General features: G+C 37.5%; 2 protein-coding genes across 2 annotated transcripts in view; one reads left to right on the top strand and one right to left on the bottom strand.

Annotated features, from left to right (window-relative positions):
• Positions 1-24706, top strand: part of grhl2b (grainyhead-like transcription factor 2b) — a 338201-nt gene that overhangs the window by 99631 nt on the left and 213864 nt on the right.
• LOC127529991 (uncharacterized) overlaps positions 6479-24706 on the bottom strand; it is a 205018-nt gene continuing 186790 nt past the window's right edge. Inside the window, exon 2 of the mRNA XM_051935516.1 lies at positions 6479-6600. Within this exon, the coding sequence (XP_051791476.1) occupies positions 6534-6600 (67 nt within the window). The 3' untranslated portion in view covers positions 6479-6533. The remainder of the gene's footprint in view (positions 6601-24706) is intronic.

A 24706-nucleotide genomic window follows, 5' to 3' on the forward strand; every position in this document is an offset into this window, starting at 1 on the left:
GCATGGGGTCCACTGAGAAAAGAGTGTTTATGGCTCACCTTGCAGAAGAACTTCGTTGTCGCTTCTTATGAGAAAAGGCTATGAAAAAAGAAAAGAGGGTGCAACATCGACAAGCTTCTGTTCCGCTTCCCCCAGGAAAGAAAGTTCAGTGTCAAGTGCTCATTCAGTGTAATAAAAACCACAGCATAGAAAAGTGTGTACATTGCAACAGATACACATGTCGTAAATGTAGGAAGGACGGTCCTTGGGTGTGTGGGAACTGTTAACATTTGAATTTCATCATTATACAGTAGTACTAGGGTGTTGTACCGTGTTAGCCATTATGAATGTAGTGAGAAGTCAAGCAAAATTGCACCTTTTTTTAAAAAAAATAAAAAATAAAAAATAGTAAGTAGCTTTCCTCTTGACATCTGGGATCATATAAACAGTTTAATTCCTGAGAACTCCAAAATGGGTTACATGTACATGTTTCCTAAAATCCATAATGAAGGGAACCCAGGAAGGCCTATAATGTCAGGAATTGGCTCTCTTACAGAAAATGTTTCAGGTTTGGTGGAGCACATCCCTAAATCTCTCACCCGCAATACATCCAGCTACATCCAGGACACCACTGACTTCTTAAAAAAACTGTCTGCTATTGGTCCCTTACCTGAGGGAACCTTACTGGCCACAATGGATGTTGAGGCACTTTACACAAACATCCCTCATGATGATGGCATATTGGCATGTGAAACGTACCTCAAACATGACTTCCTCACAGAGTTAGTTATACAAATGGTAAAATTCACTCTGACATATAATTTATTCTCTCTTGGATAAGATTTCTACTTGTAACAAATGGGGACTGCAATGGGCTGTCGGTTTGCACCTCACTATGCAAACCTATTTATGACAAAATTGCAGGAAAATTTTATGTCAATGTGAGTCTTAAAACCAATGTTGTATCTCCGTTACATAGATGACATCTTCCTAATCTGGACTGCCAGTGTGAAGGACCTCCTCCATTTTCATAATGTGTATAATTCTTTTCACCCCAACATAAAGCTGGAGCTGAATTACTCAAAAACAGAAGTCAGCTTCCTTGACACCACCGTTCAACTGAAAGACAACACCCTTGTAACTTCCGTTTTTCACAAACCAACAGACAGACAGACCTACCTGAGAAGTGATAGTTTCCACCCCAAGCATGTAAGGCACGCCATTATTTTCAGCCAAGCAATACAATACAATCGTATTTGCTCAGACCCGACAGACCGGGATAAACAACTGCAGGAGCTTAGACAAGATTTCATCAGACAAGGTTATACCCCCAAAACAGACACTCAAATAAGAAGAGCTACTGCCATACCCAGAGACAAACTTCTGGAATATAAAAACAAAGACAACAAGAGCGGCATCCCCCTTGTTGTCACCTACAACCCACATCTCGAAGCACTTCAAAAAATTATAAAAGAATTTCAGCCAATACTAAACATTGACCAAACACCGAAAAATGTATTTCCTGAACCTCCCCTCCTGGCATACAGACAACCACCAAACCTTCAACAACTAATTGTCCGAAGCTCCCTAAGTGAACCAACAGAAAATGGCACATCTCCCTGCCTAACAGAAAAGATGAAAAACGTGTGTTCACATTTATAATACAGACCTTATAATTATACCACACTGCCGACTAGAAAATCACATAAAGGGATCATTTTCCTGCAGATCATCTAATGTGGTCTACCTAATTCTCTGCATGAAATGTCCTGACACTGCAATCTATGTGGGAGAAAATGGACAAACACTCCGCCAGAGAATGAATTTACACAGGTTCCACATTAAACGTGGCAACACAGATGTTCCTGTAGTGGCCCACTTCAACAGCCATGGACACTGTGAGAGGGACTTTAAAGTCACAGTGCTTATGAGCAACTTCAGAACACAGCAAGAGAGAAAAGAATGAGAAGTCAAACTCATGCTAAAATTTAATACATTACAACATGGTTTGAATAGAGACAAGAGTTTTATGGCCAGATATGAGGACTGTTTGCATCTCTCAGACTGACACAGACAACCTGACTACAGATCCACATTGTATGGAAAAACTCATCAGAAATTTCAAAAGACTTTGTTGGACAGTTATTTTATCCAAAGATCTTGACCATACATTGTTTTTCTCTCTTGCTAAATGAATCTTAGCCTGAAGAGGTCTATTAATTTTTTATATTTAAGATGTCTCACTTAAAGATTTACCAATGTTGTTACTTGTCCTAGTGTATATATAAACACAGGGAACTCCAGTTTCTGTATTACATCTTGCCTGAAGACGGGGCCTGAGTTGCCTTGAAAGCTTGCATATTGTAACCTTTTTAGTTAGCCAATAAAAGGTGTCACTTTGCTTGAATTCTCACTACATGATTGTACAGTATATAGTGCGGAACCTCCCTCTTTACTGTTCTGTCCTCTGCATCTCCTGGAGTACAAAAGAAACACCACCATACACCAAAATTGGAGACTGGGCAAGATCAGGGAAAAACAGAAAAAAAAACAAACACAGTCACTGACTATAACCGCATGAAGGTATGCAAATGAATATAATGTTGCATTAGTGCAACAATGTTTTCTGAAATGTACTATACAGGTAATAAAATAATTTTTTCCAAATGTCCTATATACCTATGTCTCTTTTTTGTCAGGGTCTCATTAACATCGTGGACCAGAAGGTGCATACTAATTTAGCGTGAGTAGGAACACTCAAGAATAAAACTGAATAAAAAAAAAAAGAAGAAAATTCACATCCACAATCATTCTTAGTCTCGCACACCACTCACACCCACGTCCACATTTATTTATTTATTTTTTTTGATATTTGGACTTCAGGCTTCACACATTATACACTTCATGTCTACATTTTGTCAATTATTACTAAAACATGAAAAATGTTTCTGTTTTAACAATGTGTTTGCATAAATTGTTGTAGACACAGAACACACATGAAATGTATATATTCCAAATGATAATATAATATTTATGCTCTACAACTCCAGGCACTTCACTCCAAGATAAACTCTGAGCACTGAGAACCTTCTTTGCGAATTGAGCTGTGGCAGTGGGTGGGTGTTGGGATAGCGGGCTGCTTGTGCTGATTGACACATTTTTGCAACACAAAAGACTCTGACGGAGAGGTGTGAAGGAATTTAAGATGGGCTGGGATTACGAGTGTTTTCGTAGGCTTCAATAATTCTAGTGTTAACCGAGCTTCCCCATAACTTCATGCTGTGGCTTATCAATTTTATCCCCCTGTAGTTACTACAGCTCTGCACATCCCCTGTAATTGTGTTTACGCAAAATTACCAAAGTTCTGCAGCTTTAGTTTGCTTCGTGGAATTCTGCCAATAGCAGACGTGTTGAAATCTTTCCACAGACAAAATATCTTTGTTTTTGAAAGCTTTAGTAAAGTTTCAGAGTAAAACAGTTCACACAAAAATAAAGAAAAGTTGGTATTGAAAAAAAAAGTTCTAGTTTAAGAAAATTCCGCTAAAGCTTAAAGCTCCGTCCCATGGCTTCATACAGGCTCCCACACCAGATCGAGACTCTGGACCCCAATGGCCAGGGTGCTTATGTTGGGGCTCCAAACCCCCTAAGCCTCCTTGACCCCCCACTGCCTTCCACGGCCTTATGTGCTGAGCCGTCAACCTTCCTGGTTGCTCCAGCTCCTCGGAACTGCTCAGCTGGAGAAACCTCTTCCAACCCACCATCCCCCACCACCAACTCCTCCTCAGGGGCTCTTCTCCAAGCTGCCTGCCTTCGCTCATATGAACCTATTGTCCTCAGCTTACTTGCTCACTCACTCCCTCACCGGCTCCTTCTATCTCCTGTCCTCTCTCTTTCTTCTAACCTCTTTTTCTCTCTCTATAGCATTCTTGCTTCTCCCTTTTAAAATGGGGACGTAGCACAGGTGAGATTAGCAGATCCCAGCATGAATTATGGCCATGGGCGATTCGGCACCTGTACACTTAAATGTGGGACCACCCATAGGAACTGCTCTTGCCATGCTACAACACCCCTGCCCCCCTTAAAGTCACGAGTGTGCCGATTGTTTATTTAAAATGGAGCCGATCAGCCACGGACCTCACTTTACCACATTCACCTTGATGAGAGGATGGTGGATTGAAAATCCATTTTATTTCTTTCATAGTATTGCTGATTTTTTTTTTTCTTGGTCAAAATTTTTAATTGATTCACGTAGCTCTCTTTCTGCTCCAATAAAGTTTGTTCCATTATATGAGTCCATGATTTTAACTTGTCCTCTTCTGAAAATGAATTGGCGTATGGAATTGATGCAAGAATCCGGGACAAGTGAAGATTACTCTGTACCTCTTGACCAGACTTCTTCATCTTTTGACTTGAAAGGGACCAAAATAATCAACTCCAACATTGGAGAAAGGTAGTTGGTTGGGTACCAAACGATCTTTTGGCAATCTGCCATTTTTTGTTCTCCTTCTTTCGTATTGTATATTTTGAAAGTTGTGTACTTTGAAATGATTTTTCTGATAGTTGAGTTGGCTTGAGGTATTCAATATTTCTGGCATAATTATGCAAGCATGTAATTGTGCCCACAATGTCTGATTTCTTTATGAATGTACTGCGATATAAGGGAAGCAATATGTGAATGCTTGTGAAGAATTGCAGGATGTTTAGCTTCTTCTGGAAATAACCTTTGTTGAGTCTTCCTCCAACTCTCAGGATTTCATCTTGTATGACTGGGTTAAGTTTAAAGTTTTGACTGTTCTTTTTTTATGCAAGCATTTTTTTAAAGCTTTTAATTCTTCTGGAAATTCTTGTAGTTGTCTGAGGTGGATAAGCTCTGTTTCAGCTTTTAGCCCGAAATAGGGCTTAGTTTTAAAGTCAGTTTGTACTTTTCATGTACTCTACGGTAAGTGTGTTTTGTTCTTCTGGATTATTTCCTGACTGACTGACCTCGGGTTGAAATGTTTTTCTTTCATTTTTTAAGTGCAGCAGTATGTCCTCATAGGTGGCGCAGTGGTAATGCTGCTGCTTTGCAGTAAGGAGACTGTGGAAGATTGTGGGTTCGCTTCCCGGTTCCTCCCTGTATGGATAGCGCTTTGAGTACTGAGAAAAGCGCTATATAAATGTAATGAATTATTATTATTATTTAAACTTGAGGAGCCAAGCCACTGCTTTCTTCAAGTGTAGCCATTCTGAAAAGTATGTGATTAGTTTGATAAGCTCAGTCACCTCCTCTATTCTTGTCATGTTAACTGCACAGATTTTAACTTCTGTATTTTCAATTCCTATTCAATGCCTTCAGATGGCAAATTTTCTGACGAAAAATTGTAGCTGCGTTTGCCCATAATTACCAAAGTTCTACAGCTTTAGTTTGCTTTGTGGGATTCTGGCAATAGCTGACAAGTTGAAATGTTTCTACAAACAAAATATCTTTTACTCTGAAATTTTATTTTAGAAACAAACAGTTCACAGAAAAAGAGAAAAAGTTGGTATTGTAAAGAAAAGTTTGTGTTTAAGAAAGTTCAATGTAAAGCTTACTGTATATATCTTGTTTGTTTCTTTAAGTTGTCCAATAAAGTTGAACCATTTCTGAACGGTCAGAAAACTTATCCTATTCACAAACTGCAAATGGGTCTTTCAGGCCATGCTAGCAAATTGACTAATTCCAAACACACGCACACCCACACACACGCGCGCACACACACACACACACACACACACACACACACACACAGAGGCTTAATTAACTCACTGTATTGCAGTTATATAGCTAAGAAATCTCAGATTCTTACAGGGGGGAAAGACTATACCATAATCTGTAGCTAGGAGAGAAAATTATATTCTGTTCAAATTAAGCTAACTCTAATGAGTTTAAATTAAAGAATTAACTTTCTAAGTTTGGCTCTTACATCACCTTGATTCTTAAAAATCGGTACCAGTAAACTTCTTCTCCACTCCTCAGGCATCCTCTCACTTTCCAAGATTCTATTACAATCTAGTTAAAAAAAAAAAAAAAAAAAATCCACTGCCATCTTCCCTAAACACCTTCATGCCTCCACAGATATGTCATCTGAACTAACGGCCTTTCCATTCTTCATCCTCTTCATATCTGTCCTTACTTCCTCCTTGCTAATCCATTACACTTCCTGATTCACTATCTCCACATCATCTAACCTTCTCTCTCCCTCCCTCATCTTCATTCATCAGCCTCTCAAAGTACTCTTTCCATCTGCTTAACATACCCTCCTTGCTTGTGAGTTCATTTCCATCTTTATCCTTTATCACCCTAACCTGTTGCACATCTTTCCCAGCTCAGTCCCTCTGTCTAGCCAATTAGTACAGGTCCTTTTATACCTTCTTAGTGTCCAACCTCTCATACAGCTCCTCATAAGCCTTTTGTTTAGTCTTTTCCACCTCTTTTCACCTTACACCTTATTTCCTTCTTCGCCAATGTCTTCCTGTGTATATTCTCCTGTACTTCCCCATTCCACCACCAGGTTTCCTTTTCCTTCTTCCTATGTTCAGATGTCATGCCAAGCACCCTTCTTGCTGTCATCTTTACTATTTCTGCTGTAGTTGCCCAGCTGTCTGGTAACTCTTCACTGCTACCCAGTGCCTGTCTTACCTCCTCCCTGAACTAAACCTTGTAGCCTTCCTTTTTCAGCTTCCATCATTTGATCCTTGGCTCTGCCCTCACTCTTCCCTCTTCTTGATCTCCAATGTCATCCTACAGACCACCATCCTATGTTGCCTAATTACATACACCACTTTTCAGTCTTCAATCTCCTTCAGATTCACCCTCCTTGACATAGGATATACTCTACCTGTGTGAATCTTCTTCCACTCTTGTATGTCACCCTGTGTTCCTCCCTCTTGTTAAAATACGTATTCACCACAGTCATATCCATCCTTTTCACAAAATCCACTATCTGACCTTCATTCCTTTCCTTGACACCATACCTACCCATTACCTCCTCATCTGTTCTGTTCCCTTCACCAACATAGTCCATTGAAATCCGCTCCAATCACCACTCTCCATCCCTTCAGTATGCTGTTCATCACTTCATCCAAAACACTCCAGAAATCTTCATTCTCATCCATCGCACACCCAACTTGCTGGGTATATGTACTAACAACATTCATCATCTCACCTTCAAATTCTAGCTTCTTAATCATCACTCTGTCTGATACTCTTTTCACATCCAAAACACTCTTGACATACTGTTCCTTCAGAATAACCCCTACCCCGTTTCTCCTCTCATCCACACCATGATAGAACAGTTTGAATCCACCTCTGATCCACCTGGCTGTACTCCCCTTCCATTTAGTCTCTTGCAAGCACAATGTATCAACCTACATTCTCTCCATCACATCAACTAACTCTCTCCCCTTACCAGTCATACTGCCAACATTCAAAGGTCCTACCCTCACTTCTGCTCTTTTACCTTCCACCTCTCCTCCTGCCTCTGGACACGTCTTCCCCATACAACCCCCCTTTTTCTTCTTCTTTGGCCAATGGGTCTAACCATGTTTAAAAAAATAGATAATACATTGACACTTGTTGATCTTTCCTACTGAAGAAAATTAAGTTTTCTCATGTCATATTTGTCCCTGGTAGGTGGTGTGGTAGGAATGCCAAAGCAGTAGTCTTCAGCTACACTTGAGTTGTAACAGAAGATTATAGTGATTCATGCATATTACCACTCCAACAATGCTCAATGCACGTTTGCTACCTCAATTCAGTCTAAAGTAGCATCAGCCATACTATAAGGTTCTGTGGCTTTGTCAAGCTTCTCAGACCTTTAAGAAGCACAGAGGATCTTTGTTTCAGCTAGTTCATCTACTCCGTATCCAAAAACTTGTTTCCAAAGGTTCACATAGAATGTAGTTCTAATGGTAATTCAACATCCTTATCTGAGAACCAAGCTTCCTGGAAGATGGTACAACACCTTCTGATATTGTAGTACCAATCTACTGGTAAATCTCACAGTCCTTTATATGTTAAAACAGAAGGAACAGGCGAAGGTTCTTAAGTTCTTGGAGATGTTGATTCTTGTATATACCACATTACATTTAGATACTGTGTCAGACGCAGATCAGTTAAGTAAGGCCAAAAATCACCAAGCTTACTGAAATGGAAGAGAGGTTTCCAAATATTGCCATTTGACTTTATAACAAAACTAGCATATAAATGGAGCCTTGGATTCCAAAATTTCCAGCAAGAAACACTATACTTCTGGAGAGAGACTTCTTTCAATGAACAAATGGGCAAGACTGAGAGATGTTCATGAATCCTTAAATACCAAGGCAACTAAAAAAGTGATTCACAGTTACAGTATATGACCAGAATACGCTATGCATCACATCATTTTATTAAAATATCCTCTAGAATCTCCTTTACGGCATCCCAGGATTGATTTTCTTAATTAACAAATCATGCACACTTTTTAGTTTATATTTGGAACATACCACTGCAGTTGGTGAATTTAGAAGGTCTATCCCTTCCTTACACATCCTGTTCTAGAGGTACGTTAAATAAGACACACCAACAATATCGAACATGTTTAGAAATTCTGGATCTTGTCAACTTCAGAGCTTAAAATGGTCCATATCTTATGTTTCTTATTCTTCCTCTTCCTAAGCAGCCATGTACCTGCTTGGCTCAATAGGCACTCAAAATACAGTATATCTTATCAGCCAATGACCTGAATCGAGGGCTAAGGCGAGGTTTATACTTCACGCGATGTGCTGTATGTTCCAGCGGACACTACTGCTACGCAAGCATTTTACTGTTTATACTTGTGCGCATACTTTACATAAATCTGGAAGAATCCACCAGGTGGTAGTGCGAGATTATGACCATTAGAACCGGTTCGGCTTCGCTGTCTTGTGAATTGCCGCAATATCTCTGAAAAGGATTTTTAATGATTAAATCCATCAATCCAGGGATGTGCCTATTCCAGCTAGCATTGGGCACGAGGCAGAAACAATCCCTGGATGGGGCATCAGCTCATCGCAAGGTGAATATCAGCACTCACATACACTGGAGTCATTTTAGTGTCACCAAATTTGCATATCTTTGGAAGGAAACTGGAGCACACTGTGGAAACCCAGCAGGAAAAAATGTAAACTCCAGGCAGGGAATACCAGCAACTCCCTGTGAGACAGCAGCACTACTGCTCCGCCACTGTGTCACTCCCATGTGTGTAATTATTAACAGTATTCATTATTTAAACAAAATTAACGATTTATCTGTAAAATGCAGAATACATGCTTTAATGCATTTCATCATGAAAGTGATACAGTATCAAGTATAAATCTAAGGATTCTAAATGTGCAGAGAGTTGGAATATCATACATTTAATGTGTTCTGTGTGGTGATCTATTGCTGTTTGCTGCTGCTGTCAGGTCAGGAGGAAGCCCCAGAAGCTCGTAGCGATTAACAACTGGGATGATGCTTATGACGGTCTGCTTTAACGATCAAGTAAACTACAAGGTTAAAGTGGACATTTCGAGATTAAAGCCAATATGTCCACTTTAATCACAAAATTCACCATTTCACCATGTCCTTAAATTTTTTTTTCCTCTGTGGCTCAAATACAGCACTGTACATTATGTTGCTGTTGTGAAGTTGCAAAAAAAAAAAAAGACAGCACAAAAGATGGTATTTGAGACTTTTAAAATGTATTGTGTCATTACGATTGGGAATATGCGATGCTTGAATATAAAAAGCAGCACAAATGCATTTGTATGTCAGAATTTTGCTTCACTACATCGAACCGTTCATCAAACATCGAAGCGCGCACATCGATCCTGTAGGATCCTCAAAGCGGCTTTCTGTCACATGTAGATAGTAAACAGAGACTCTGACATCACATTCCAACTTTTATCACACTGTGCCTCCCGACTTTTTGCTGGTACTGCAACTCGTGCATGTGCTGTGTTAATTTCATGGCTGGGAACTTGTGGCAGCCATGATGCGTACATGTTCTGAGCGTGAAGTATAAACGAGCCCTAAGTCTGCACAGCCCACCTGACTTTTTGAGTGTATTGAATCTGTAAGGTTATGCACAAAATTCTAATCGGGACCACAAGTTCAGTGAGCGATCTGCAAGACTCAGGAACCATAGCCTGGGGTAAAACTGCATGTATTACCCAGTCAATCATTTATAAAGATTTTTATTACTTTGAGAAATGAGTTATGCATGAAGGTAGATGATCCTGTCTTTGTTTAGTGTCTGTGTGAAAGTGTGTGTTCTTTGTAACTGAACTAGTGCCACATTTTCTGCTCCATACATAACAAAATATAAATGTATAGTATACACCTAACTGACATCATATTAAAAAAAAGCTACTTATGCGAAATCATAAATCAATTTTTTGTCTATTTTCCATACATCTGAATCCAGCATTTCAGATGGCAGTAACCTTAATCTTAATCTCCACACTAATACATTAGTGTCTCTCCTGAGACACTAATGCGGTACAGTATGTGCAGATATGAAAGTTATAGCTTCTGCCCTAGTAGTGATGTTGCATATCATATTCAAAGACTCATTTTTCATTTTAATGATTTGCTCACTTTGTAGTGGACATGATCATACCTGTTTAACTTAACTGACCATGCAGCTAGCTCAACTTTTGTGGCTCTGGGTGACTTGATTAGGGTAAACTTGCCAAATGGAGTTTTTCTTTTCCTGTCCTCCCTGGTCATCTGAGCATACCTCCGACCGTATTATAATCATTAGAGACCTAAAAAATTCGGATGCGAGTGTCTGTAGGCTTTGTGCCCTAGGAACCAAGTTACCCGAACTATTCTATAGCATTTCAGTAATTATTTACCGCTCTGATGCTGATCTTTCTGATCATAAAATAGGTCATTACAATAGTAATTGAAGAGAAATGTTCATAAATAATTGCAGAATTATGGTATTTGAGGGTTTCTCTAGAGTGCCTCTTTCTCTTGCACGATTTGGCTTAAAAACTAATCAGCACATCGGCATCACATAACAGGCTTAAATTTCGAGTTTGGTATTTTTCCATCCAGCCGTTTTAGCTCTCTACTGTCCTGAAGAAACTGTAGCACACAGACACACAACCAGAGATCTAGATGCTTTCGGTATCTGGGACCCTAAAATGTTTAAAAAAAAAAAAAAAAAAAAAAAAAAAAAAAAAAAAACGGAGATTGAAATTTTTTGAAGAATCTAAAGCTTTTACTCCTCCCCCATAGATGATAGGTTATGGTGGTGGAGGGTGCAAAGCAATAATTAGTTTAGCAGTTTAATCCAGATCTAAGGACTCTGCCATTACTCACTTGTTTCTAAATAATGCAAGTTTGTATTTTTATTGTATATCATTTTATGTATGTATTCTGTGTTTTTGTTGTTTTTCTCTTTTAGCAAAGCACTTTGACCTACATACTGTATCTTATACAAAAACATGTAATAGAAATTGTTGTAAACTTAATGCTGCTTTTGTCACCTTGCCACCAGGTAATCACTTTTGAAATCACCCTGGACTGGCTTCAGGAGTGGATTCTGTTCTGATTTGAGTTTTCTTTGTTTCTGGTTGAAGATCTTTGAAATTCAAGTAGTCACCTGGTGCTCCATAGTGTTGACTCTTTCACCAAAATCTAAACTTAAATTTTCTTCATTACTTTTCATTTAAACCTATTTTTCCTATTATCAAATAGAAATGCTTATCTACTTCCCTTGAGATACCTTTGTTAGGTCAAAGCTTTTTCTGCACAAGAAATCTTAGCATGCAACCTTAGCATGGCAAATTTCTAGTGGTAAACTATTCCAGATTTTAGTTGCATAACAGCAGAATGCTGCCTGATCACTTCTTTTAAGTTCACGTCTTGGAATTAGGAGCAGACACTCATTTGAAGATCTAAGGTTATAACTTGAAATGTATGGTAACAGGCATTCCAAAATACAGGACAGAGCAAGATTATTTGAGGCTTTGTAAACCATTACCAGTAATGTAGCATTAGCGCCTACATATGACTGGCTAAAACCAGGACCTCAAAACCCAACCAATATCGCAATTAGAAGCTAATTCTTGCTGTAAATGAAACCGATTCCATGGCTTGCTGGTGCTCATATTCTAATACACCACCAGGAATTTTGAAAAGTTTTTTTTCCCCTCCAGACTTCACCATCAAAATGTTTAGTGGATCAAAACAGATCAGTATTTCTCAGACTTTAAACTGATGGACACAGGTGAAAATCTGATTAAATAAGCCTTTTGTGTTGGTTCTAGGATGTACTGTTTGACTTTCGATATCGATATCTTTGATTGCTGATTAAGGATCTCTTGAAAAGCAAGTCAATTAGGTAATAATAATAATAAGGTAAATGGTGTGTTTCATTGTCAATAGTAAATGTCAGTTTATTTCTGTCATAGAGTAAAATTATGTGCGTTGGAATGTATCACCCACTTGGCCACAGATGCCTGTATATTCCTGGATTTGGATAGATTGAAAAATAGAATTTGCCTATTATACAGTCATCCCTCGCCATATCGTGGTTCACCTATTGCGGCTTCACTGTATCGCGGGTTTTTTTAAATACAAGTGATCGCCTGCCTATCGCGGAAGTTTCAGTGATGGGTGAAAATCCGCGATATAGAAAGACCATATAAATAAACATTTTTATAGTTTAAGCCTTAAAATACCTATCCCACATGCTGTAAACACATGTAAACTTATAAAACACACTTTGTTAACACATATGATATGTGGATGTCAAGCTAATGATATGAGTAACATCTCTCTATTATAAAACATTTTAACTTCACGCAAGACAAGGCAGTGAGACAGGAAAACAGCTGCTGTACAGGCTTTTAAATTATTGACACGCAGAGCGACAAGCAGCACAAAGTCCACTTCTCCTTAGCATGCATTGAGCCCCCCACCGAAGGCCCCCTTCACAACGTGAAGTGGCAGGAGCGTACTGAGCTGGGGGGGGGGGCTTTGAGTGAATGAACACCCGTTTGAACACGCAGAGTGACAAGCAGGCATTTTGGCAGAAGCAGCACAAAGTCCACTTCTGCTTAGCATGCGTTCAGCTGTCCCCCTTCACAAAGCGAGTGTCAGACACATCAGACGTCTGATCACTGCACATAGTATTGCTCTGCGGTGTTTAAGAGCATAGGAAGTGTTTATAAGAGTGTGGGAAAGGTTAATAAGAGAGTGAGAAAGGTTTAGAAGAGTGTGAGAAGGGTTTATAAAGCCTTAAAATATATATAAATAATAAAATAAATGTACGTCGTTACTTTGCGGATTTTCACCTATCGCGAGGGGCTCTGGAACATAACCCCCGCGATAGGTGAGGGATGACTGTGAAAAAAGAAATTTGAAAACATTGACTAAGATCATGCAAATAAAGTATCTCTTTTGGATTTTTTTCCCTAATATAATAACAAATATTAGTATTTTAACTGACTGAATAGTGTAAAGAATGGTGAAATTCTTTCATGCATTTCACTATGCCACAATTCTCCTCAGGCTAGGGTCATTGTCAGAATAACTATTTAAAAGTCAAAATACCAGGACATATGAATAAACTGAAAATTGGACAATCCTTAAATATGGCTTTAAAAGCCTATGGCAGAAAGTACAGATCTTTTTAAAATGCTTCCAAAAGTAAAATGCATTCCCTTCTGTCTCCAGTATTAATGCAGAAAGAGTCCAACTAGTTGAATAAGGAGCTTAATTGAACTTAATTTTATTATTGTAATTGTTGGTTCATCTTTTTATTCCAACTAATTAATAGCAAAGTCCATTAAAATAATTTAGTATTTTATATAAAAGCTCGAAGAAGCTAATTAAACAACTATATTCCTATAATGGAAAAAGTTGGTTAAAAAGTAGAAGGATGGATAAATATACCAGGGAATAAGAGGCACTGCACTTGCAAGTAAATCTGAATTTACTTCGCCCTCTGTGTCAAACAGACCTAAAGCATGTGCTCCAATACATAACTCTGTCCTGTGTTCAGATTAGTGATGTTTGCAAGCTAGGAAACCACCTAGGGAGCTGATATTTTAAGGTGTGTGCTAACATCTAACATTTAAACCTATTTTATGCTCTAATGGTTTTTGACATTATTCTGCCGAAATTGCATACCCAAAAATTTCTCTCAAAAGAAAAAATTTTACAGTAGATAGATAGATAGATAGATAGATAGATAGATAGATACTTTATTAATCCCAATGGGAAATGTGCCATACCACTATTAGATCCCAGAGGTCTGCTCAAAGTTCTTTGACATCATGGCTTGGTTTTTGTGATGTGCAGTGTGAGTTGTGGGACCTTATGTACACAGGTGTGCGCCTTCCTAAACTATGTCCAATTAATTCAGTTTGCCACATCTCAACGATACAACTAAAGCAAACAGGGTGCACCTGACTGCAGTTTGAAGTGCAATAGAAACATTTCTGAATACTTAAATGAATGAGATTTCAGTTATTGATTTTTAATATATTTGCAAACATTTCTGAGAACATGTTTTCACTTCATCTTTATAGGTTAGGTTGTAGATTCAAATGCAAAAATGGCACATGCATACATTTAAAGTTACTATAAATCTACAACATAATGTAAAATGAAGGAGTCTGAATAGTTTGTATGTGTAACTATGTATATGATATGGTAAAGAAACAACTTCACGTCTGAGAATCAAAGCTCCACCCAGTGTTGCTGTAATGCCCTAAGCATTTTTTTTTGGTAAAACATTCCATTTACATTGTTTACCTGCCTGAACAGCACACTGTCATTCTGCTCAATGGAATAGCTGCTGCAAAATAATGCTTAACACAACTTCACAAATAGGAGATAGCATGCTATATGTTAATTTATCAGGGGTCAGTATTACTTCACGTAGTAGACCCTTTTTGTTTCTTTTTTTCCCTTCTATGCCTAAGAGGTTATTATATCTGATCTTGTAAGCTAAGCTATGTGAAAGCTTACATTTTCACGAACAGTGAAAATCATTTGCAAGGCACAGCTGACATCTATGTTTTGGTGTAATGGTGCCAAATCTTTCATATAGTCTTCACTTTATGAATGATTTAAATGTATTATGAAAAAAACTCAAAAAAAAAAAAAACACTTGTGAAGCAATGTGTTGTGCCTTCTGATGAATCACAATATCTAGGCCAGTTTAGTACGGTGGACTGGCATATATATGAATGTAACACATGTATGTTAGGTACCAAGTCTATCTTAATTAAACTAATCGCTCATTCAGAAATGGAATTCAGATGAATAAATAAATGAATGGCAATAGAAAACAATGAATATGAATTCGAAAACCTCATCAAATTAAAAAAATCATATGTTTCATGTATTAGATGGATCAAGTAACAATCACACCAAACAATGACTATGCTATATGTTAGTCATTTAATATTTAATGAGAAGTATAAATGATTGGTAGTTTGTGTTTGCATAGCAAAGCTTGATCAAGCAGATAATTGTATGGGTGTTATTTATTTAATGCCCAGTGGAAAAAAATCTGTAAGTTTGGTGGTACCACATCAAATGTTGCATGGTAAGGATGCAAACCATTTGTTACTGGAATCTGTGTAACTTCTTTTTATATACTGTAATTGTGCTTGCATTGAGTTCTTCCTATTCCTGCAATCAGAAATATTTTGCATAATAAAAAAACAACATAGCTTGTCATTACACACCCGAGCTCTGAAACAGTCTTCAGTGTTCACCTAAGGGGCTTTCAGGGCAAGAGTGTACTGTAAACATCTTAAGAAAGATGATGATCATAACATTAATAAAACTGCTGTGGGTAACCAATCCATCCATGAAATTAAATTTTTGTTTGAGCAGTTTTGAGAAAAAAAAAATGCCGTATGCCTAAGAAACGTATCTGGCCTATTCATCTAATTTCTCCATAATAAAATTAAGTCGAGTTTTCAATGTATTAATGTTGCTATGCTTGACGCCCTGCTCTATGCAGCACTATTAGAATCAGAAATCACTTTATTGGCCAGGTACAGTAATGTGTAGTAGGAATTTGTCTTGATATTATTGGTGCAACATACAAGTAGACAACAGAATACAACAAATATAAGAAGATAAAATATGATACAGCATACAAGGGCAAATGCAAAAAATAAAGATATAGTAGGATTAAAATGTCAGGCAGTCTAGTGTGAAGGTATACATAGACGCTGAGTAGGAACTCAGACCTGATTAGTAAGAATAACTGCACATTGGGAAATGTTTAGGTGACAGGTTGTTTTAGCTTTCATTGCACAAAGACGTTTGCCGGAGGGAAGTGTTTGGAACCGATGACGCCCTGGGTGAGTCGGATCAGTAATGATCTTTGTGGTCCCCTTTCTTACCTTGAACTCGTATGGGACTTCAATATGCGGTAAGTTATAGCATATTATCCTTTCACAGGCTTTGATGATGCATTGCAAATTGGCCTTAGCCCGAGAAGAGCCAGCACCAAACCAGACGGTTATAGATGATCAGAGTGGACCTGATGATGGCTATGTAGAATTGGACCAATATCGCTTGATTGAGATTAATTTCTTTAGTTGATGCAAAAGGAACATTCTCTGATGGGCTCTGCTGTTATTGTTCCACTTAAGGTTTTGTAACAGCACAGTGCCCAGAGATTTTAAATGATTCTGTTATCCCAACGACTGAGCCATTCAGGTAACTATTTCCTAAATTCTATGATCATCTCCCAAGTTTTTCTGAATGTTAAGGTCCAAATTATTATGGCTGCAGCACAATGTCGGATTTTCCACCTCTTTATATGGACTCCTCATTGTTTGAAATGAGATCTATTAGTGTTGTATCATCTGCAAATTTAAGACCTTTGACAGATGAATCACCAGAGGTACAGTCCTTTGTATAAATTCGGAAGAATAATGGGGAAAGAACACATCCCTGCGGTGCACCAGTACTTAGGATTAATGGTCAGATGTGTGTGTCCAGCCACATGTACTATTTCCTATCTGTAAGAGAGTCTGTGATCAAATGGCTGATTGAACTAGGCAGTTTGAAGTGGGTGAATTTCTTACCTACGAGCTCTGGGATAATTGTATTGAAAGCAGAGCTAAAGTCGACAAACAATATCCTCACATATGCCCCTGGCTTATCAAAGTATTGGTAAATAAAGATCAGACATTAATTTACTGCATCATCCACAGACCAGCGGCTCTATATGCAAACTGAAATGGGTCGAGGAAGGCTTTTGTAACATTCTTAACGTACTTCAGAATAAGTCATTCAAAGGTCTTCATTACCAAAGTTCGTTAAAGCTACTGGTCTGTAAACATCTTCATAAAAACTAATATATGAAGTTACAGCATCAGTGTATTTGTGTATGTTGGAGGTGGCAGTTTTGAAGACTTTCCAGTCTATGCTGGCAAAGCAGTCATGAAGCTCCTGTATTGTCTTGCTAGTCCTCTTTCTAACTGTTCTTTTTACTGACTTTACAGTTTTCAGGTTTTGTTTATAAGCAGAAATAAAGGGAATCATAAAATGGTCAGAATTACAAAGGTGGGCAAGGCATAATAAGCATCCTTAATAGCTGCATAGCAGTGATCTAGAATATTTCCATCTCTGGTGAGGCATTTTACTTGCTGTTAATATTTAGGAAGGGCATGGTTAAAATCGCCCAAAATAATGATTTGCGAATCTTGGTTGTCTTTTACTGAGGAAAATTCACATGGTAAATAAAATGGCTTACAGTTTATAATAAGCAATTCTAGGTTGGGAGAGCATAATTTAAAAAGAACTGTCATATTGTTACACCAGCCTTGATCAATGTAGAAATATACCCCTCCGCCCTTTTGTTTTGTTGCAAAGTTTAGTAACACTGTCTGCTCGGTACAGTGTGAGGTTGGGTAAGTCCAATGCAGAGTTGGTAAGTTATTCAGTCACGTTTTAGTAAAGCACGGAGCAGATAAAGTCCATTTTAGTATGTATTAACAGCTGCAGTTCATCTACTTTGTTTACCAGTTATTGCACTTTAACTAGACATATTCCAGGCACTGTATGCTGTAGTATTTGCTACCTGAATTGAACCAGGATGCCAGCTCATCTGCCTCTGGCCCTCCACTGTTTAGCGTCTTGAGCACCTGTGATCAACAAAGTTGTAAAATCCACAGATGTAGTTATAATATCTGGTGTCACACCAGGTGGCACACTGTGACCGATATTCTGTAGCATTTTGTGTATATGTTATATGTCATATGTTATACGACTTTGCATTTCCTTCACAATCTTAAACTCTTCAGTCTTGTCACCTCTTAATCCTTTTGCTTAAATTGCACAGGTTTATCTCCCTAAGTCCTTCCTCATAGCTCATATCTTGTGATTTTGCAATCAAAACAGTTGCTCTATGCACCATCTATTAGAGCTGTCTTTCTTGTAATATGGAAACCAAACCAACATACAGTATTTGACATGAGACCTCACTGCCTGTGAGCTATAGAATTTAATTTTAACTTTGCTTGTTTTGTGCTCTACACATCATACTATTTAACGTGCCTTAGTATTATCAGTCTTTATGGTTTCTTCATGATGCATCAATGTTAATGGTGATGGGTCTACTATGACTTGTAACAATTGTGGAAGAAAAATAAAAAGGAGGTCTTAATTAGCATTAATGCTGATCCAGGACTTTAACATTACATTCCTGAATACCCAATTAAGAATGCATGCACTCTATATAGCTTGAAAATCACTCCCAAATCATAAATCAATCCTAAGCTGCATGTGTGAGAAGCTAGTATGAAAGTATTTAACATACATGAAGCTCAGTTCATTACTTATTGTAAACAATAAAATATATTTTGCTAGTGATAGGATTTAACATTAACAGAATACAAATCCTGAATAGAGAGAGATCCACATAAATACAGTAAAACTTGATCATAAATTTTTGCACACACTTTGTTGTAAGGTTTACTCTCGAGCTTTATACACCCCATTGTGTATGCAACTATAACATTTTTTTCCTCTTGTATGTAACACTTTATATTTTTTATTTACATGCATTTTTCTGTTTTAGTCTTTGCTACATTGACTCAAAATTTGTCCTACTAAAGATAAATGTATTTTTTTGTTGGGTGCACACTCTACCTCAACACTCCAAAATGTAGTATTATGGTCATTAGATCATAATGTTGCATGTTGATTCACACACACAAGAATTTTACAATATCTTTTGTACTGTATGTAACAATTATGATCCTGTAAATTTATAATGATTCTATAATAGTTAAATCACATCTACACCCTGAGTTCTTGGCTGATTATTAGAAAATAATAACTCTAGACATCTTTCCCTCTGAATGGTCTGTGGATGAAAAAGTAAGCCACAATAATAATTAGCAATTTTTTATCTTTATAAAAAAATGTAACCCCTTTTAAGTTGTGATTAATTTTTACATTCATTCAGGTTTTGTTAGATTTTTCATACACCAGTTCTTCAAGGCTTAGGTATGGAACAGAATGAGAAAAACAGGCTTCCTCTTGCTGAGTTTACATATCCTGTTTTGCAGTTCTTATAAATAATGGGAACTTTAATTAAAGCAGTTAAGTAAGGAAATAGCTTTCCTGTTTTTCATAGCTCTGCCAGACCTAGGCGTAAGGTAAACTGCAAGCTCTATGTAACATCATCTGACATTCAGGCTTGTAAGGAAAATTTAATCAGGGATAACACAAACACAAAATATATATTAAAAAATGCAAATTTGTGTGAAATAAAAAAATCTTTATCAACATATTTGTACAGTATATAGAAATATCATACCTAATAGGCCATCTTTACATTTACCAGTTCGATTGTTCCACTTGCACAAAATTTAATACCTTATCTTTTTTTACTTTTTCCGTGTCCTCTTTATCTGTAAAAGCTTTACGCTCACTGCATTTTTCCTTCCCTCTCTAAGATTTCACTGGCTCGCCATATTTGTCTTAAATCCACATGCACTGGAAAAAGGCTGGGTCTAAAAATAAGTAATTCTGTGCAGTGCAGATACTTTCAGTAATTTCTGCTTTAAACATGCACTAATTTCTGCAACAATTGGACACGTAATACAACATACTGTGTATAATAATTTATACTAACGGATATATTACAAATAAATGACATTTAATTATTAATTCAGAGCCCAAATTTCTGCTTTTTCCAACCTAATACTTACCTTAGCTGTAGTACTGTTATACATTAAAAATTCATGCATTCTGCTCAAAATAGTGTTTCATAAGCTCTCAAACATAACAATTATCAAATATATCATTTCTTCAAAGTCAATAACTATTGTTATGATGATCAGCAAATTTGCAAACAGGTAACAATAACATTTACTTATGTAACTTTTTTTCCCCCCCACAAAAGACGTCACATTCGTGTACTGAAAATAACTTTTATTTTTAACAGTTTATGTTAATCATTGAAAAGAACTCGCCAGAGACACTTCTTTTAAGAACCTAAAGAGAACTTCTTCATTTGGACAGCTGTACCCAATATCAATACAGAGTTAGTTGTTTTATTTTTTATATGCTTAACTCTCTTAACTCTTAACTTCTTTTTCAAACTAAACTGTGTACTTAATGTAATGTGACACATCCATCCAGAGTAAAAAAATTCCCTTACACTTAAAAATCAGAGCCCCCTCTGTTAAATCTTATAAGTATTGAAAGGTGTTAATATATTCAGTATACTCTATATTAATGCAGGTTAATATGGTTACATCCTCCCCTCCTGAACCTACATTTATTCTTTATAAGTTCTCCCGTGGATTAGTCGGAGCTAGATTTTATCGTATAATTTCTGGTATTTTAAAGTGTCGGTCATATAAGTCGACAACTTGCGCTGTTGGTCCAAGAGATTATGATATGCTAACACCCACCTGAGAGCGTAACCACTGAGCACACTGCTTTGTGTCTTTTGTATCTCACGCCCTCATACACATTTATCATAAGAGCATCCCTTATCTACGGTGGAGTGTTCAATAAGAAGAAAACATGAAGCTGGTCATTGAAGTGGCAAAATAAATTAGTAACTGTGCTGCTGCAACAAAATTCAATGCGTCTGAGAAACTAGTGCGAGATTGGAGGAAGCAAGAAAATGTATTAATAAAAATGCCTAAGACAAAGTGTGCTCTGCGAACTGGCATTGCCTCCTGGCCGGCATTGGAAAATCATATCACTGAATGGTTTTCTGAACAAAGACAGAACGAATATGTGATTACAAGGAATATGATAAGAACTGAAGCGTTGAAATGATCCAAACAGCATCCAGATCAGTGCAATAATTTCAAATCATCTTCATAATGGTGTACTCAGTTCATGAAGAGAAACGATTTAGTGATATGTCAAAAAACTAAAATAGCACAGAAGCTGATTTAGAAGACAAGATATTAAGTTTTCAGTAGTTTATTATCAAGATGAGGAAACAATACAATTTTATTTTTTCTCATATAAGGAATATGGACGAGACTCCTATGTGTTTCGATATGTTGGGCAACGGAACAGTGGACACTAAAGGTGTGAAATCGAATACAGGTCATGAGAAAACACGATTTACGATGGTGCTGTCGTGTTTAGCTGATGGAACGAAATTGACTCCAATGGTGATATTTAAGAGGAAAACAAAACCAAAAATTAATTTCCCTCCTGGAATCTACGTGCATGTTTACGAAAAAGGTTGGATGGATGAAAATGGGGTCAATTTATGGATGGAAAATGTGTGGAGAAAATGGCCAAATGGCATATTCAATAAAAGTTTGTTGGTGTGGGACATGTTTTGCAGTTATGTAAGCGACAGAACAAAGTCACTATTAAAAGAAAATAAAACCATAGCAACTGTCATACCTGGAGGACTAACTTCGATTTTACAGCCATTAGACGTCTCTCTCAACAAACCATTTAAAGACAACGTACGAGAAGAATGGAGCAACTGGATATTAGAAGGTGAAAAATCATACAGAAAAAGTGGAGCCATGTGAGCTCCATCACTAGATACCTTGTGTCAATTTGTTCTAACTGCATGGTCGAAAGTCAGTTGAAATTGTAATAAAATCATTTAAAAAATGTGGAATTTCAAATGCAATGGACAGCACAGAGGATGACACATTATGGGAGAATGATGACGAGGAGGAGCACGAGCATGAATTAAATGATTGGGATCCCTATGACGAAATGCTAAATAACAAGGTGGAAGATTAAAAAACAATAAAATACCTACCGGTATCTAGGTATTCTGTTGCAATTTTGTTTGTCTTGTAAAATAAAATGTATTTCTATATACTGTATATAAAATCCAACGTCTGTCTGCCAATATATATGTTTGCTTTTTGTAAGAGAACTACTGCTACTTAACGGATTTTGATCAGTTTTTTCCCTATAATTTGCTTGAACATTCCGGTTGATTTTGCGACTCCTCTCATCGTCCTAAGTATCATAGTTCGCTTGCAGTACCAATTTATTTGAGTGAATCTGAGAGAGATGCAGTGGACCAAGGGGAGGGGGGCTAGGCCCTCCTCACTCACTTGCCAGCCTCGGGGCGTGTACCTTACATCCACTTGGCGAATGAGAGAGCTACTTAATGGATTTAGATCAGGTTTTTTTTTTCTATAGTTTGCTTGAACATTCCAGTTGATTTTGTGACTTCTCTTAAGAAGAATCATAGTTCTCTTGTAGGAGTGATATATTTGTGCTAATTGTGACCGAGGCTGCGGGCCAAGGGGAGTGGGAAGAGTGACATCAGGAATGGGGAGCCACCCACCCACTGTCCTGTTTCACTACTACGTGGGCGAAGCTGCACGGGATGATTAGTTTTTAAATGGGCGTATAAGTCAGCATCTGATTTTATAATCAATTTTTTTTGGGTTTCAAGACCTGACTTATATGCGGTAGTCCTGTCACTTTTAAACTTGGAAATTGCCTTTTTCAATCTTCAATCTAAGGAAATTGATTTAGCATCGGTTAATTCATTGGAAAGTCTAGATAATCCATCTGCATACTTGTTTTCCATTCCAGCCCTATACTGGAAATTGAAGTTGAAATTTGAAAATGCAAAAAAGTGAGGCTCCACATTCTTATTTATTTTTCTAATTATAAAATTTTATGCACTATTTTCATTATATCTGTCTCAAGTTTTAACATCATTTACAAGAGTGATAGATATTTCGCTGTCTTTTATGTTCAATTGTTTATTTTAAAAAAGTTGAAATTATGTTTTTATGTCAAGTTGGTACAGTCAACATATGAAATACTCATACAGTGTCCCTCACCATACAGCCAGAAATTGACAACCAACCAAACCACCACATAATATCCAGGGAGTGCCTGGATGAATTCTTGCACATAGAAGATTTAACTCTGGTGTCAGTTGATTCCCTGTTATGAATGGTCTGTCTGGATACTCTATTAATCTGTGATGCTGACAACTCCAGAAAGATCATGTTCTAAAAAGAAGACAGTTTTTTCCTTAAAATACATTGGGGGACTTCCACCTCGAGGCAAAAAGTTGTTTAGCAGCTACTGTGCCTAGACATAAGAATTTGCGCTGGTGCACTGACAGAGCAAGGCGTAAAACATCTAAAAGTACAAGAATATGTGGCATTATAGCAATTGCAACTGATAGCATTAAGAAAGTGAACAAGAAAGTGGAGACTAGAAAGCCAGTGCAGGAGGAAAAAACCAGTAAATATGCTTGCATGTTCCTGGGGCATTACAAGGGCATAAGTAACAACGTAGTTTGGGGGGCCCATCAAATGCAGTTTATGAGAAGTAAAATGTGCTAACTGAAATTGAGTAAACTGATCACTGGGGTTTCTTGATGAGAATTTGACATTTTTAAAAGCTGTATTCCAGCAAATAGGAGAGGATAATGTGTGGTCCTGGGACAACCGAGAGTTGAAGGGTAGAGGTTTATAGGATGTTTTACATATCAGGGAGTAAAGAATTGAGACAAGGTTTTCTGAAAGGAGAAAAGAAACTAGCAAGAGGGAAAAGAGGATAACAGGACAAAGGAGATGTAAGAAAAGGCATCATGTGCTCTAAACCAGGGGTGTCGAACTCCAGTCCTGGAGGGCCGCAATGACTGCAGGTTTTCATTCTAACCACCTTCGTAATTAGTGACTTGTTTTTCCTGCTAATTAACTTCTTTTGCCTTAGATTTAATTAACTCGACTCAGACCCTTTAGTTCTTTCTATTTCCTTAATTAGCAGCCAAACAATAATGAGACACAAAATGAGAAAACAGGTGACCAGCTAACCACATTATCTGAACATAAAGAAAGGTGAGGGTCTCAGTAAGGTTGATTTCTCAAGTCAATAATCAGAAACAGAAAATCAACACTTTGGGAAAATGTCTGCTGTAGCAGAATGAGAGCAGCAGCAAGCTGTGGAATTAAGTAACGGGTTTAATTAACAGCAAGAATTGGCTTCTCATTAAGAAACTGGTTGGAATTTGATGTTCCTGTTTAGCTGGTCATCTGTTGGCTCATTTCATGTCTCATTTCTGTTTGGCTGCCATTTAATTAAGAAACGAATTAATTCAGAGGACGGAATCCTTAAAAACAGGGCTATTAAAAGGAAGGGAAAAGGAGTTAATTAGCAGTGAAAACTGGTCACTAATTAGGAAAAGGGTTAGAATGAAAACTTGCAGCCACTGCGGCCCTCCAGGCCTGGAGTTTG

Source organism: Erpetoichthys calabaricus, chromosome 13 (assembly GCF_900747795.2).
Source record: "Erpetoichthys calabaricus chromosome 13, fErpCal1.3, whole genome shotgun sequence".
Lineage (NCBI taxonomy): Eukaryota > Metazoa > Chordata > Cladistia > Polypteriformes > Polypteridae > Erpetoichthys > Erpetoichthys calabaricus.